Source organism: Acipenser ruthenus, chromosome 2, assembly GCF_902713425.1.
Source record: "Acipenser ruthenus chromosome 2, fAciRut3.2 maternal haplotype, whole genome shotgun sequence".
In the NCBI taxonomy this organism is placed as follows: Eukaryota; Metazoa; Chordata; class Actinopteri; order Acipenseriformes; family Acipenseridae; genus Acipenser; species Acipenser ruthenus.
The window spans coordinates 53090819-53105615 of NC_081190.1; the positions used below are offsets into that span (position 1 = coordinate 53090819).

The 14797-nt window shown below is 37.7% G+C and overlaps 1 protein-coding gene across 1 annotated transcript; it reads right to left on the reverse strand.

Annotated features, from left to right (window-relative positions):
* Window positions 1–7490: 7490 nt before the first annotated feature.
* On the reverse strand, window positions 7491–13498 carry areg (amphiregulin). Its single transcript, XM_034014412.3, has 6 exons — window positions 13366–13498; window positions 11864–12061; window positions 11332–11533; window positions 9786–9944; window positions 9263–9372; window positions 7491–7689 (listed from the first exon to the last, which is right to left on the reverse strand). Exons 1-5 carry the CDS (start codon window positions 13400–13402, stop codon window positions 9273–9275), a joined length of 696 nt encoding a protein of 231 aa, XP_033870303.2. The 5' UTR covers window positions 13403–13498; the 3' UTR covers window positions 7491–7689; window positions 9263–9272.
* Window positions 13499–14797: the final 1299 nt, after the last annotated feature.

Here is a 14797-nt window from a genome sequence, read left to right on the forward strand (position 1 = left end):
TGCTGTACATCTATCTGGACACTGATGGGCTGTTATAGGTATGACAATGCTATATCCATCGGGCCCGTGGGGTGCAGAACTGGTTTTGGGAACATACTGTAATATGAGCCACATATCTTCACTGGTCACCACAATCTCAGGATCTTAACCCAATTGAGCATCTTTGAGATGTGCTAGAACATTGCATCAGGAGCCGTTTACATCCTCTTGATGTAACTACACTCCTTTCACCTGGAGGAATGGTGCCAGATATCGCTAGATGTCCATTGCCATCGTGTGGGATCAATGCCACGATGAAATTCTGCCGTCATCAAGGCCAATCCCCTTTTAGGTGCATTCTGGTCAATCTGTTTATTAGTTTCTTAAAGAGGAGGCACCAGTTTTACCATAGCAATTTTGGGATCTTAAGATGACTGTACTAAGACTACTTTCTTCACAACTCCTCGCATGTTCGTGATTTTGATAGGCTCATCTGAATGCCATTTTATCAAAGAGGCTTGCTACAGTTGTTGTAGCCCCCAGGAAGGAGTGCACCCAAGTAAGCTGCAAACATCACTTACTGCACATTGTAGTCTTCTAAATCTAGGGGCCTGAGTTCATGATTTTTGATTCTTCATATGCTTGCATGTTTGATAATAGTGGGCAGATCGATCTAAAGTGATGACATTGCGGACCCAGTCACGAGAATATACTCTACACAAGTCGAGTGCAGAACATTAGGGTAATACAGTACTATAGAGGGTAACATGCACCTTTTAATGTTCACACAAATGACTTGAATTGAATCACAGTGTGTGTAACAAAACACAGTATAAAAAATTAAGGGAAGTATGGCAGGGCTGAGGACCTGCACATGTAAAAATTCTATTTTATTTTATTTTATTTTTGCAAAAAATATTTGCTGAATATGGCGGGCTGGGGTAATGTTTTGCATTTTTTATATTTATTTTTGTTAACACTCCTTTGGGTACTATTGTAGGCAGTTAATATATTCTTAAGAGCAATAAATTAAAGGACCTCCAAAAACTGTAGGGGATAAAGAGATACCTTCGATAGTCAAGTTCTCGGTGGGACCTCTACAATAAACAGTGTCCTATTATAATGTACAAACCCGTTTTTAATATCGCTTTCTGAAAACGATGGCGGATTTACACGTTACAACAAGCCAAAAATAGACCACATTCCAGACTGTTCAAAGTTCATAAATCGTGTTTGTTCAACATGAGCGAATGACTCAATACTGGGAATCTCTTAGAAAGATGGTATTTATTAAGCATGCAACAATATAAAAGTTTGAAAATCACACAAAACAGTTACACAATTAAAGTCACATTAAAAGCATTACAATGAGAACTAAGGTTTAAAACAACAATTTACCAACAAAATACTAGTACATACTGACACAACAAGGGGTCACACAATACCTGAATAGATATTTAAGAGTATTGTTACTTAGCCTGAAAAGCAGTTCTGTTACCTTGTGTTTCTCCGAGTGTCAGGGCCCCCAACCTTGATGGATAAATACTGAGAGCTGAGGGCTCCAGGTGCAGATTGTAGTTTCTTAGAGTCTGAGCAAGCAGGGATCAGCAGCCAGTCTGGGGCTAAAGCAGGTCTGGATAGCGCTGGGCTCAGATTAGAGGGCAAGCATAGGGGGGTAGAGCTGGGGACTCAGATTAGAGGGCCAAAGCAGGTCTGGGGCAAGCATAGTGGAGTAGAGCTGGGGACGTAGAGCTGGGGACAAGGAGCTGGGCTAAAGCAGGGGTTTTATACTTTTCAAACAAAGAGATTATTTGAATTTCCCGCTGCATGCTCCGATTGGCTATTTTGTAGCGAATGGGCTTGCAATCTTGATTGATTGCTCCCCCCTTCCTCTGTCTGATTAGGTCTTTATCATAATCTGGAAAGGGGAAACTTTTAAAACGTGCAGAACTTTTGCTAAATAATTCCGATTTTATTCTGAATTCCCTTTATTTTTACCATAAGAAATTACATTTCTTTAGACACCAAACATGTCTGATTGCGACTTTGGTTGGACATTGCCAACAGTTTAATTCTCTTAGGGATTTATTACCTGGGTTATTCTATACTTGTTAGGCAATTTAAGAATAAAAACGCTTCCATCTTGTACTCATAGTGGTATTAAATCAATATGATGTGAAATTTGTCTTAAATCTCTAAATCTTTAAGCTATTTTTCTCTCTTTTCAGACTCCAATGCTAAACTACCTCTCTCACTATACGGGTTAATTAAATCATGGAGACGGTTTTGATTAGCCTTTTGTTTCCTGAGTGCCTGGTGCATTCAAGGTGTTAGGTTGATCGTTATCTCTAGGCAAAGCTAGACAAATTAGATTAAAGTTCATTCAATGTAGATTCCTGATACAATATCATAAGAACATAACATAAGAAAGTCCATGACACAACGTTGCACTTCCTGCTCAAGTTCCTGTTGTCGCTTTTACTTCCAATCATCTGCTCTCCTGTTGCCTTGGTGGTATCCCTCGTGGTTAGGTGGTTTGTAGTTCTTGTGTTGATGGTAGTTCTTGTGGGGCCCATCAGAGTATTCTCGTCGCCGTGGGTGGTTTCTCTCTGTGGATTTCTGGCTGCTGTTGGATGGCAGTGTTTTCTTCCAAGTAGGATTATTTGGAGGCATTTCACCCCCCTCACGTTCAAGGAAGTCTGATGTGGTTGTAACTGCTACTACTTGGGGAGTTTCTTGTACTTTTCTTGCAGGCATTTTGGAAACCTGTGCATTTTGCCATACTGTCCTAGCAGCTTTCAGAATGTCGTGCATGGGCGTGTCCGCATTTACCACCGCACTTATAGAAACTCTGACTTCTTGGGGCAAGTTGCGAATGTACAGTTGTTTGAAGCGTTTGTCCACATTTTCTCCAGGGTTAGGCTCACCAGCATGGTAAAGGCGTTTAAGTTCCTCGTAAAAGTCTCTCGGGTCCTCATCCTTCTTGCACTGTCTGAGACAGGCTGTGTGCAGGGCCGTGCAGGAGTCACCATACCTGGAGTATCTCTGTGTTAGTGCTTCACACAGTTTCTCAAAGTTTTTTCTGGTTTCAGTCGATAATGTAGAAGTCCACTCTTGTACTGTGTCAACAAGTTTTAGAGACAGCAGCTTGGCTTTAAGCAGGTCCTTTGTCAGTCTCCAATCTTCTACATTGTCTCTAATGTGACTGATATGTCCCTCAATGGTGACGTCTTTTTTAGCTGGGTCAAACTTGTTGAGGGTTGACGCCAGCTTGTGGACTTGGTAGATTTCTTTTTCTCCAAGACAAGTGGATTGCAGCAAGCGGTGAGGTGCGCTGTCCACTTGGTACAAACCATTAGTTCTCAGTTCAGGTTGCCCTGTTTCACCATTGTGTGTTGCAGAGGTATAGGCTGGGCTCTGCATTCCGTTGTCAGGGACTTGCCTTCTGGGTAGCGGAGTGTACTCAGGTAGCGAGGTCACACTCTCGGCAGCGTTTCGGTGGAGACCGTTATAACTGAGCGCGTAGCGTTGCACATCGGGTGGCGCACTTGAGGCAGCCGTGCCACTTCGGAGCAGTGCCACTTCTCTGGAGAGCTGGCTCACTACTTCTTGTAGGCTTCCTGCCTCAGTATTGTTCGTGGTTAGGGAGGTCATTTCAGCTCTGGATCTTTGGTCTGAGCGCTGATCTGACCTTCTTAGATAATCCAGTTCTCTGGGAGGTATTAGTAGGCGCAGAGGTTGATTTAACTCTAGTGGACAGTCTTTGAGTTGACACCTGCAGCCTTATCTTTTGGAGGTTGCGAATCTCTGTATTTGCTTTTACAAGATCCTCCTTTCTTTCTTCTAGCTCTTCGTGGAGCCTATTGATTTTCTCATCTTGTTGTTGCAGCAGCGAGCTCAGGCAGTTGTACTGCTCTCTTTGGTCTTCCATCTGTCGCTGGAAGTCTCCTATCTGCTGCTCGAGGTCTCTTATCTGCTGCTCTCTGTCTTGTAGATCCTCAGCTGCGGCCTCTTGTTCAAGTTCCTTGACTCTGTTCTCCAGTCTGTCTATGTCAGTAGTGAGGGTGGCAATCAGGTTTGTTTGTGTTTTAATCAGCAGCGTAGTGTGTTGCTCTATGTGACAATTGGCTTACTTTTAACATTCAAATTGAAAATCAATGTGGCTTTACAATATTCAGTTTAGTAATGCGATTACCCCCTGGTATGGCTGATAATTCTTCAAACATCAAGCACGTAGCTAATTATTTTGATCTGTCTTAGGCCCCCCCGCTCCACTTATCTGGATGCGGGTCTTATGGCTGCAGATACACACAATAAAGTTATCCAGCCTCTCTCTGGGTTTAGTAACGCGTATATTTGCTGATCTTTGTTTTAGCCATGAAATCAATATCTCAACATTTGTCAATCATTTAACCAATCGTTTGAGGCCGTATTGTAATCAATAAGTGAGCTGGCGTTTCCAACTTTACATTCAACACTCCAGTTATTCAATCGTCACACTGCAATAAGGTCCTCGAATTCAAAATCACCTTACAATCATTTATGCCTAAGCTTACCAACTGAATTGGCATGAAAGTAAAAACAAAACCAATGTGTGCAATGCTAACAATCAAACAATCAAGCTACACCCATGAAAGTGGCATGCTTGAATCATACCCGGTTAAATGTTTGTATTTATTAGTTAATACAGAATAGAATATAAGCGGTCCACCACAGAAATACCCGCTTGGAATGGAAACAGTGAACTCACGTTCGGAGACCACCCCACAAACCTCCTCAACTTGCAGCTCAGTTCAGCATCCAGCCTTGCTTTTACCAGCGAATTAGAAATGTCCGCTTTGCGTACATTAAAAACCCATATTGCTGATAGCACAAGTACTGAAATATCGAACGGCTAGTAAATTATGGTTTTTAGATGGGGGCAGACACACAAGAGTTTAAAACTCAAAGCGTTTCTCCTGTAGTGGAACACCATAACTCAGACTCAAGACAAGCTCCCAGCAATGTACCACAATTGCCACAATGTATTAACTAATTAAGGAATTTGTGTAGTTCGATTTACTACAATTATGGGGTAGCAGCTCAGTCGTCTGGATTTTCAACAATAATCACAGCATTAGTATGTTTAAGCATTGAACAGATTCATCAATATTAATACTCAACAAACGACTCAACAATTCGAAATATCTCGGTGGGACCTCCAATTTAAGCTGTGGAGGGCTACAGAGATATTTTTGATTGTTAAGATCTCGGTGGGACCTCCACTCCTATTTGTTTATTCACGCCCATGCATTACACCATTGTTGGTTTAGTCATGTGGTTTCACCTGCTTGACCCCACCCTAGGAGTTACCATTGCTGGTACCCTTGCGGCGGCTACCTGCAATTGCATTCTAAACTGTAAACATTTTAAACCCGGCTGCCTGTGTAGCATTGTCAACCACAATCTCTCTGTCTCTCTATCAATCTCTCGCAGCGGATTCCCTCACCCATGAAATATCCATGAGTTTTAGAGAAACAATGAACTTCTATTCAAGGAAATAAACAAATACATTCCACAATGCTTATTGTATGTCACAGGTCACACCCTTTTGGCTTCAGCTCCTAGTTAAAACATACCAGTAATGTCCTAGAACTAGTAGAAAGCTACCTGTATGGAAATTGGAATTTGTCTCTAGTTTTATTTTACTTTCACAAAGGGTGCACCCTGGAGTACAAATATTTGATAAATAGGAATGAAGATGTTGCAACACCCTTTATAATTATGTTTTGAGTCAACCCTTATCAAAATATACTATAGTGGTTCCCAAACTGTGAGATATAATATCTGTGGAGTCATTGGATGGGGGTCATCAGTAATTTTAGTATCTCAATGGGGTTGCAATGTGGACATTTTAAGGCTGCTACATAGAGCAATGAGGTGGTATGTTAGGAAAAGACTGCAATATATATTGGGGCCAGCAGTGTGGAGTAGTGGGTAGGGCTTTGGACTCTGGACCAGAGGGTCGTGGGTTCAATCCCCGGTGGTGACAATAATGCTGCTGCACCCTTGAGCAAGGCACTTTACCTAGACTGCTCCAGTAAAAACCCAACTGTATAAATGGGTGTTTGTATGTAAAAATAATGTGATACCTTGTAACAATTGTAAGTCGCCCTGGATAAGGGCGTCTGCTAAGAAATAAATTATATATATATATATATATATATATATATATATATATATATATATATAGTGTACAAAATTGAAAGCATATGAAAGAAAAAGATTACAAAATATTTTATTTTCAGGACGTTTCAGGCAAAAGCCCTTCTTCAGCTGTTATATATATATATATATATATATATAAACAGGTAGCAGTATTCCTACACCTCGTCACTTGTAAAGCATTACTAAATAGTTAATTATTATCATGTGAATTGAGCTATGAGCAATCATTAAAAGCTTTTGTCCGATCCCAAGGCAAAGCCAGACCTGTGATAATGAGGGTGGTGTTTCTAGGTGTAACCATATGCAGGTGAAAACAGCAACATCTGGGCAGCACAGGAATGACAAATATTGAAAATGTGAGTGGAGAGAAAAAAGTTCCTTGGAAAGGAATGCAGTGAAAGTTCCTTCAACAAGTTATTTATGCTATATGCTGCTATCTTTCGTAACAAAAGTGGATTTCTCTTGCAAAGTGATGTTAGCTAAGGGATGAAATGGTTTAACACCAAAATATAATACCTTGGGCTTCCAAAATGTTAGCCATTTTTTCTATAGTATTTTTTGCTGTGATACCATCCGGATGGATTCCATCATACTGTGCTCCATCTGTCACTTCCCTTATAAAGTTTACCAAGATAATTCTGCAGTTTTCCCATGTGTTTCCTATGCTTATACTATGCATGTATCATTGTTTATGATTGTTTCTCTTTTTACATTTTACCATATCTCTCTGGAATTTACAGTGCTTACCTATGGTTAACCATGTTTTTCCTATGCTTTATTAAACCTTTATGAGGCTTATCCCAGTGGGGTATAGGTTGACTAAACAGAAAGCACTCAATAAGTTAAATATACTTATTAAACTTCCAGCCTCCAAACATGGTGATTATGTAAAGAGGGTTTACATAAACTAAAAAATATATTAAAAAAAGTTTCTGTTGTGTTTACTTTGATATACTATAGGAACCTACAGTGTTTATGGGCAGTATTATACCTTAATATTTTATATGGACAGTACCACCAGTTTAGAATAAAAGGGTTTCAGTATCTTTTACCATAAAATAAATAAAAATGGACAGGTAAAGATGAATTAGTTTACTAGTCAAAGTTTGCCTAAAACAATCAACTAGCTCCAGAATGTTTTCAGAGAAAACGTATGTTATATATTTAACAGATATTTAATATTACTGATAATACTGAAACCTCAGTATACACTACCAAGAGTCAATAATTCACTCTGGAATGAGTGGAAAAAGTGCTATATCTCAAACATTTGAACTGTACAGACTGGCAGAAAAACACAGGAAAAAAATACAATTACATTTATTTGAAACACTTTTAAAAGAAGCAAATATAATAATAAAATAGAATAAATAATATTAAATACACAAATAAATATAATATATTACATAGTTAATATAGAGTATATATCTCTATACAGAATAATTATTTGTTGAGCTGTCCTTGAAAGGAGCTTCATCTGATGGTGCTCTTGAAGTTGACTTCCTGTAAAAAAAAAAAACATTTTTAAATAGTAATTCGTTTTTTTGCATAAAAATGTTAACTAGCACTAACCATTATTTAGTATCTTCAGATCTCAAGTGGTGATTTGTTTGATAGTGTGTGTATAATTTTGACCTTTTGAGATTCCAAATGAATACTATTTACTGTAATTCATAAGTGGTTGGGTTGGTAATTAGAATAATTTTCATCAAGAATTGATGTACATGCCAGTGGTAGTAAAGTATAGCTTAACTTTCTTCAATAAGCAAAACATTTCACTAAAGCCCCTTTCACACTGGCACTTCTACCCGGGTCACAATCCTGCATAGTGTGAAACCACATACCTGGGTCGTACCCAGGTTAACCCGGGTCCCAGCTACCCACTTCAGGATGTGGGCTGACACGCTTTGACCTGGGTTGAGCGAGGCAAAATGCATGACAGCCGATGAAATAACAAACAGCCACACCTGTGTGAAGATTTCACTTCCGCAAGGAACATTTTTGTTTATTCTATAGCCATATTTTTGTTGCTTGAGACACACCATGAGTCAGATTGCAGCAAGGATGAAGAAACATTTGCTCTAATCAACGTTTGGGCAGATGGTTCAATCCAGAGAAGCTTGGATGGAAGCGTTTGTAACTAGCAGCTTCCGGAGCATTGATACGGGTATTGATACGGGTATTGTTTACTTGCTTCTGTCACCCAGGTCAACCTTGCTTTATTAAAAACAGTGTGAAATCTCGCAGCCGACACGCATGACACTGGGTCCTGACCCGGGTAGAGCATGCCAGTGTGAAAGAGGCTTAAGTAACAAAGTTTGCCACAATTCTTCTAAGTTAGGCACTATAAATATGGTAAAGCAAGGTGAAAACCAAGTGAACCATTGTAACCATTGCAGATTTTACCTTTACCTTTGAGATAAACAGATGTACTAAATTAAATCCTGTTTAAAGAAAGGCAGTGTGCCTATACATTTGTTGAATGAACTGGCACTTAGCTATTTAAGATTGTATGTTCTAAATGTTTGTGGTTGTCTTTACAAAAAAAAAAAAAAAAAGGTGGGAGGAGGACTTACCACAGAATTAAAAACATTTATTTCCTCAATTGATCTCCATTTAAATCCACCAGCACAGCAAGATCAAAAGGTTTGTTACAGCAGCCGCCTCTATGCTACCTGTCCTACAGTTTAAATAGTGAGGCTAAAAGCAGCTTGATTACCAGGCACTGCCCCTAATCAGGACTGATAGGTGTCAGGCTAGTGAGAGTGCTTAGCCGGCTACACTTACTTGGCTGATAAGTTATTATTACATGCTATAATGAAATAGCATCTCATCCCACTGAATTGAATAGAAGCAAGGGCTGGATGTAAACTGCAAACCATATAGTTCAAAGACAAACGTCTTATCATTCAACGAAAAAGCAAGCTTTGTAGTTGAGAGGTAAGTATGGGTCTTATGCTGAAGTCAATATTATTAACTCACCAGCTGCTAGGTGGAGATTCACTACAATGCTGAACAATTCGGTATCACTCTCACACATTGTATACATTTTATTAAAATAGTGCAACATATATACCTGTTACTGTTTAGACAACAATGTGGCTATTCCCTTTATCTTGATGTAGTTTTTCCTTTTCTTCATTTCGTCCATGGTAAAGTTCTGTGATTCTTTTCTGAGATCTGCAACTGAAGTGATAACCAGGATTGGCGTAAGTCAAAATCTCTAAAAAAATATTAAAACTTTACAAATGTAGATCATGACTGGGCACACAGGGAAGATATTAAAACATTTTAAATGTACAGTAGATCTGGGGACCGGGCACAGGGAAGAAAGTCGTTGTTATGCTCCTTTAAAGTCTGTTTTGATGGAATCAATATACATTGATATTCATGAAACTGGTCTAGTCATCAACATAACAGAAATGTGTGATGCATGTACAAATCATTTTTAAAAGGATGTTGAAAAGTTCTTATTTGTAGTCTTTTTTCAGTAAAATGTATTTTGCAGTTGGAGTCCTCTTGATGTTTTCCCCTACAGACAGCTTTACCAACAGTACCAGAAACTCTTCCCCCCCAAAAAAGTCCTGAAATATACTCACTGGACACAAATAATGATGAGAACTGCAATAAAACTTATCAAAGAGAGCACCACAGCTATTACAACAAGTACAGATTGGGTGACATCTATACTATCTTCTCTGATTACAGACGACAGTTGCTGAATACCACACCGCTCGCCACTATATCCCCCGTTACATCTATGGACAAGAACAAACAACAAGGACAAGAAATTAGCTTTAGTAATTCAATAAGATGCTTGCAATTGAAATACATTAAATACTGACAGAAAACATGGAATTATATTTTTACCAGAAATTCCCCTTAGACAAACCGTCTAAGATGACTATGTAAGTGTTACTCAGGATCAAATAATACTGTAGTTAATAAAGCTCTAAAGGCTAGATTTGTGGTATGAAATTGGGTAACTTTAATATATATCGAATTACTTATGATTGACCTACTGAGAATAATCCATGAATAACTGGTGAATTCCAGAAATGTTTTTGATTACAGTCATGGCAGCAAACACCTTTCATCCAAATTAAATTAAACTTAAAAAGCTGTTACCAGTACATTTAAAGGTAAGTCTCAAATATTTGTAAATACTGCTTTTAGGTGACAGACTTGGTACTGGAGAAAGGTGGCTATTCCTATGTACTAATAATTCTAAACAGATAGGAATGACATTTAGCACAAAGCTTCAGAGATTATACCCTATTCACAAAATGATAAGTAAACCCTGAAAACAGGCTTTAGCCCTTTAGATCCTGAAGTGCCCAAGGGCGCCTGTCTTCCTGTGTTCCTGGAAAGCTACCTTGTGGCTGCATCCTGTTCCTTGATAGCAAGTGATTGTGAACTGAAAGTCAGTGGGTGTTCTTTGATCCCATGACTAAGCCAATTGCCTCTTTACATCAAGGAGCCTGAGAGAGGATAGTGATTAGCTCCTGGCCTCTGTAGGAAAAAGGCCCGCCCTGTAACTCACAGAGCAGCTGGCCAGTAGGGTCCACTGTAGCGCAGGGTGGAGAAACAGTCCCTATTGATTTAGCCTCCATAACCCACAGGAGAACACAAACCTCTGCTCCCCTAACTGAATGACGCCACGTGATCATGCCTTTACCAGTTCAGTCACACAAGGGCCTTAAAATCTATTTCCTTACCACAAAATTACTGGCCCTGAAGACCCCAAGGATCTTCAACTTAAAAGGGGGTCAAGTGATATCATTGCTTGTGCTTATAATAAAAGGTAAGAAAATGTATTTTAAAACCTTGGTTACATGCCTTTTATAATAATTACAATTAATGATTAAAATTACATTAGGCTTTTAAAGACTCTAATATGTATGGTTACCAGCACTCAAGGAGGGTTTGATAATGCCTGAACTTTCACTATAGCCCATGTTAAATATGCAGACCATCCCAATCTATTTAAGTAATACTATTTTAGTGAAACACAATACAGATAGAGGTGTACAACAGAAGACATTGAAAAAGCCTTCTGGTCTAAACATTTGCCATTGAGTTTAAGTTTCTTTTAGTATTTCTAAATGTTTAATAGTTATGAATGAGAATATGCACATTACTTACATGCATGTCGTTTCATTCAAATTTCCATAATGTACACACTCTCCATGAATACAATATTCACTATGTGTTGTAGTACATGGGTTTGCTTTCAATTTCTTTTTCTTGTCATTTTTGTCCTTGTTCCTTTGCCTGTTATTTCTTTTCCCTGTTTTTTTTCTCTTGTCTTGCCCTTCTGATTCCTTGGGCTTAGCTACAGGTTGCACTGGAAAAACAAGATATGTCAAGTTGAGGTAATGATAGGAATGTATTGCCATTTAAATGTATTCATAACAATTTGAAAAGCAGTATATAATTACATAGGTATTCCATCAACAGTAACTAGCATCACAAGTATGTATGCTTTTTTGTTGCTCTGATAGCATTCTAATATTTTCAACACAAACAACCATTCTTACTTAGTAAGTTATTGGCTGAACAATTGAGAATGCAAAATTATTTATTTTTGTTATGTTGTGAAATCTAAAATGGATTATATGCTAAGAAATAAGTTGCAAAACATTTGTTTTGGAAAAAGAGATAATAGTATATTTACCTCTTACTGTGTCGTCATCCAGACCTAGTAATGAGTCTCCAGAGACTGACACTTCTCTTTCATTTTCAATGTCGTCTTCTTCATCCTCAAAGCCATCCCATGATGAAAAGTCATTTCTAGTGCCATTTGTAGTTGTCAGCAAAAGCCCCTCATTATCTTCTTTTTTTAGTTCAGTGCTAATACCTCTGTTGAGGCATACTGTGAAAAAAAATATTTATAGAATTTTGCCTAATAAATAAAATGTATTTATTCATAGCTAACACATTTCATAATCTTCAACTTCCATTACATTACTGATGTGGGTTTAGTCTTATGTTTCTTCAAAAGAGTGAGTCCCTTACAAATGGCAGAAACCGTAGCTTCACTAGAGCCTCTGGAATGTTGGATTGTGTTTTCAGCAATACATATTTTACATAATGTAGATAGCGAATATACTGTAGATGCTGTTTTAAGGGGAGAGCACTTGAGTTCCCTGGTCCAGACAGGGAGTGATTTGAAGCCATGGAGGATAGATCTGACAGACGAAACCAAGAACCCTTTTTTAGGGACAGGAATTCAAGTATTACATGGGTGAAGCAGATATAGCCACTGGGTGTTTTGCTAATAGTTCAGTAAGTTAATTTATATTACAATCAAAACCCATGTTTGTACGAATGTTTCAGGATTTATATGGTTTGCCATATGAGATTAATAAATATATTGACAAGGAATACATACTTTAAAAATCAATAAATAACACCTTTCACAGCATTGAGGATTTACAGAGTATTTCAGCCACTAGCCGAAATATTTGTATATTTCACTTTAGTTGAACAAACTGATAAAGTCAGCAAAGCTTTTTTAAAAGTGCAACTTGGCATGCCAGATATAGATTACATAAAATTAGGTTTATCATATGTTAATGACTTTAATTATTGCTCTTTAAAAACTCAAAAGGTTCAGTACCTTAATAAAATGCACTTAGAATATGGTAAGTTTAGTTTGGTGAACATGGAGCACACTGAACCTGGACTACGTGGTAATATTTTCTTAGTCCACGAATGCTGATCAGGGACTGTGTAACCAGCTGTAACATTTTTGTACTTGTACTAGTGGTACTGTAAATTATACTGTATAATTTACAGTACATACTTCTGAAACACAGAAAATAGCATTTCATCCATCCAGTTTATATTTTGTTTAAAGAAAAATGTAATAATTTACCATGGTCCATGTGTTTTATTATTTTAGTTATGTCTAAATGATAGCACACATTCACTAAGACTCTAAAGTAGATTACTCATCTTATATGAATAACATTTTTCTAAAGCCTTAACAGTTAAACAGATATTACAAAAACAAGTTTTTTTTTAAATTATAACTTTAGTTGTAAGATACCTGACAGTAATACCATTTGCTTTAATGAGGTACAAAAGACAATATGGCTTTGCTTTTTCATAACTGCTTTGAAGTGTCCAATGATTTCAAACAACTCAAAAGAGTACCATCAAAAAATGTCTTACCTAAAAATATCAAAGATGTCCAAATGAATCTGTTCATGTTTTATGTGAAGTGCTTTTTTTTCTTTTGGTATAAATGTTCTAATAGTAGTTTTTTTCTTCTGCACTCACTTAGTGCGTCTTTTAGCACTACTGGTGCAGTGCCTCTAGCAACAGAATAAATGTACTCCGTGGACCAGAGAAGGGCGTGTCTATTCCTATGCTTCCAATCAGAAAACAGTGCGTCAGCATAAGAACACACCTAAAAGGAAGTTTGTAGCTTGAGGGAAAGCAGCTACAGGTATGTATAATGAGCATGTATAAAACACATACATTTTCCTCAAAGTTATAGAGTATTATCGGTGTAAATGAAGCAGTCAAAAGTTATCTTATGTTTTATTATATTATTTAGGAAGCTATTTGCATGTGAAAAGGAGTAGAATTGTTACCAAATGTATTAATGGATTCTCTATTTGCTGTTGTTTAAGTACTGTATATTTCTGAATTTAATGCATGGGAAATTGTAAGACGTGTTGTTTTCATCAGCAAACAAAATGTGGCAAGCCCATGAAATTGATCAATGATAGGATATTGTTGGTGTGGAGAAAACCACCCAAGAAAAATGACACAGAGACAAATTCCTACTTTCATGTGCTTGTACAGTGAATCAGTGGTGGTGTATGGCAAATTCCTTTTGCATGAATGCTTATAATTACCGTATTACATGAAATAAATCCCTAATACCCAGCACTGTGCTGAGCTATTATTGTGTTGCAAGAAAGCAAAGATGACTGTCTATGCACATCTCGGATTATGTAAAAAACAATTCCTGTATGTTCATACATCCACTAAGGTTGATGCATCTTTCTACTGTATGTGCTACTTTGACACCAAACATAGTGCCATCTTAGGGTAGACACATTCCGAAGGGCTTTATGCCACATCATGTTACAGAGCTGATTACTACAGATAAGTTGGTATTTCTCAATATATTCCAGAGTAAGAAGCTTATCCAGGTGTGTTCCAACTACAGCCATTGAAGCCATTGTGTATAACAGTTGCTATTGTGTCACTACAACACAAGTTCATGTTTTATGAGTTCATGGCCAGTGTATCAAGAAGAGCCTTTCCCCTTTATACTTGAACGTGGAAGCCACATTCTTTGGCCAAGGATGGCTTTGTCTTTTGAAATTAAATAGCTGGAGCTGTGACCTTTTTTCATCTGGTTTAGCAGCATTAGGATTAGGATTAGTGAATATAATCATGACAAACTATTGAGCTAGTTTCCATAGATTTCCTCACCATTAGAAAATCTATGAACTGGAAAAGCTATTTTGAATAATACTAAAACTAAACCCTTAGAAGTTCAGCTCACAAATTGAGTTTCCTGATTTGTTGTATTCAAATTTTACCATAAAAAATGATGCAACAGGTTTGTGTTTATTTTATCTTCTGT

Coding starts and splice junctions, on each gene's coding strand:
- areg (XM_034014412.3), bottom strand. CDS start 13,402: ATGAACAGATTCATTTGGACATCTTTGATATTTTTAG. Junction 9,945..11,331: donor TTGAATGAAACGACATGCAT/GTAAGTAATGTG, acceptor TCTTGTCCATAG/ATGTAACGGGGGATATAGTG. Junction 9,373..9,785: donor CTCATCATTATTTGTGTCCA/GTGAGTATATTT, acceptor TTATCACTTCAG/TTGCAGATCTCAGAAAAGAA.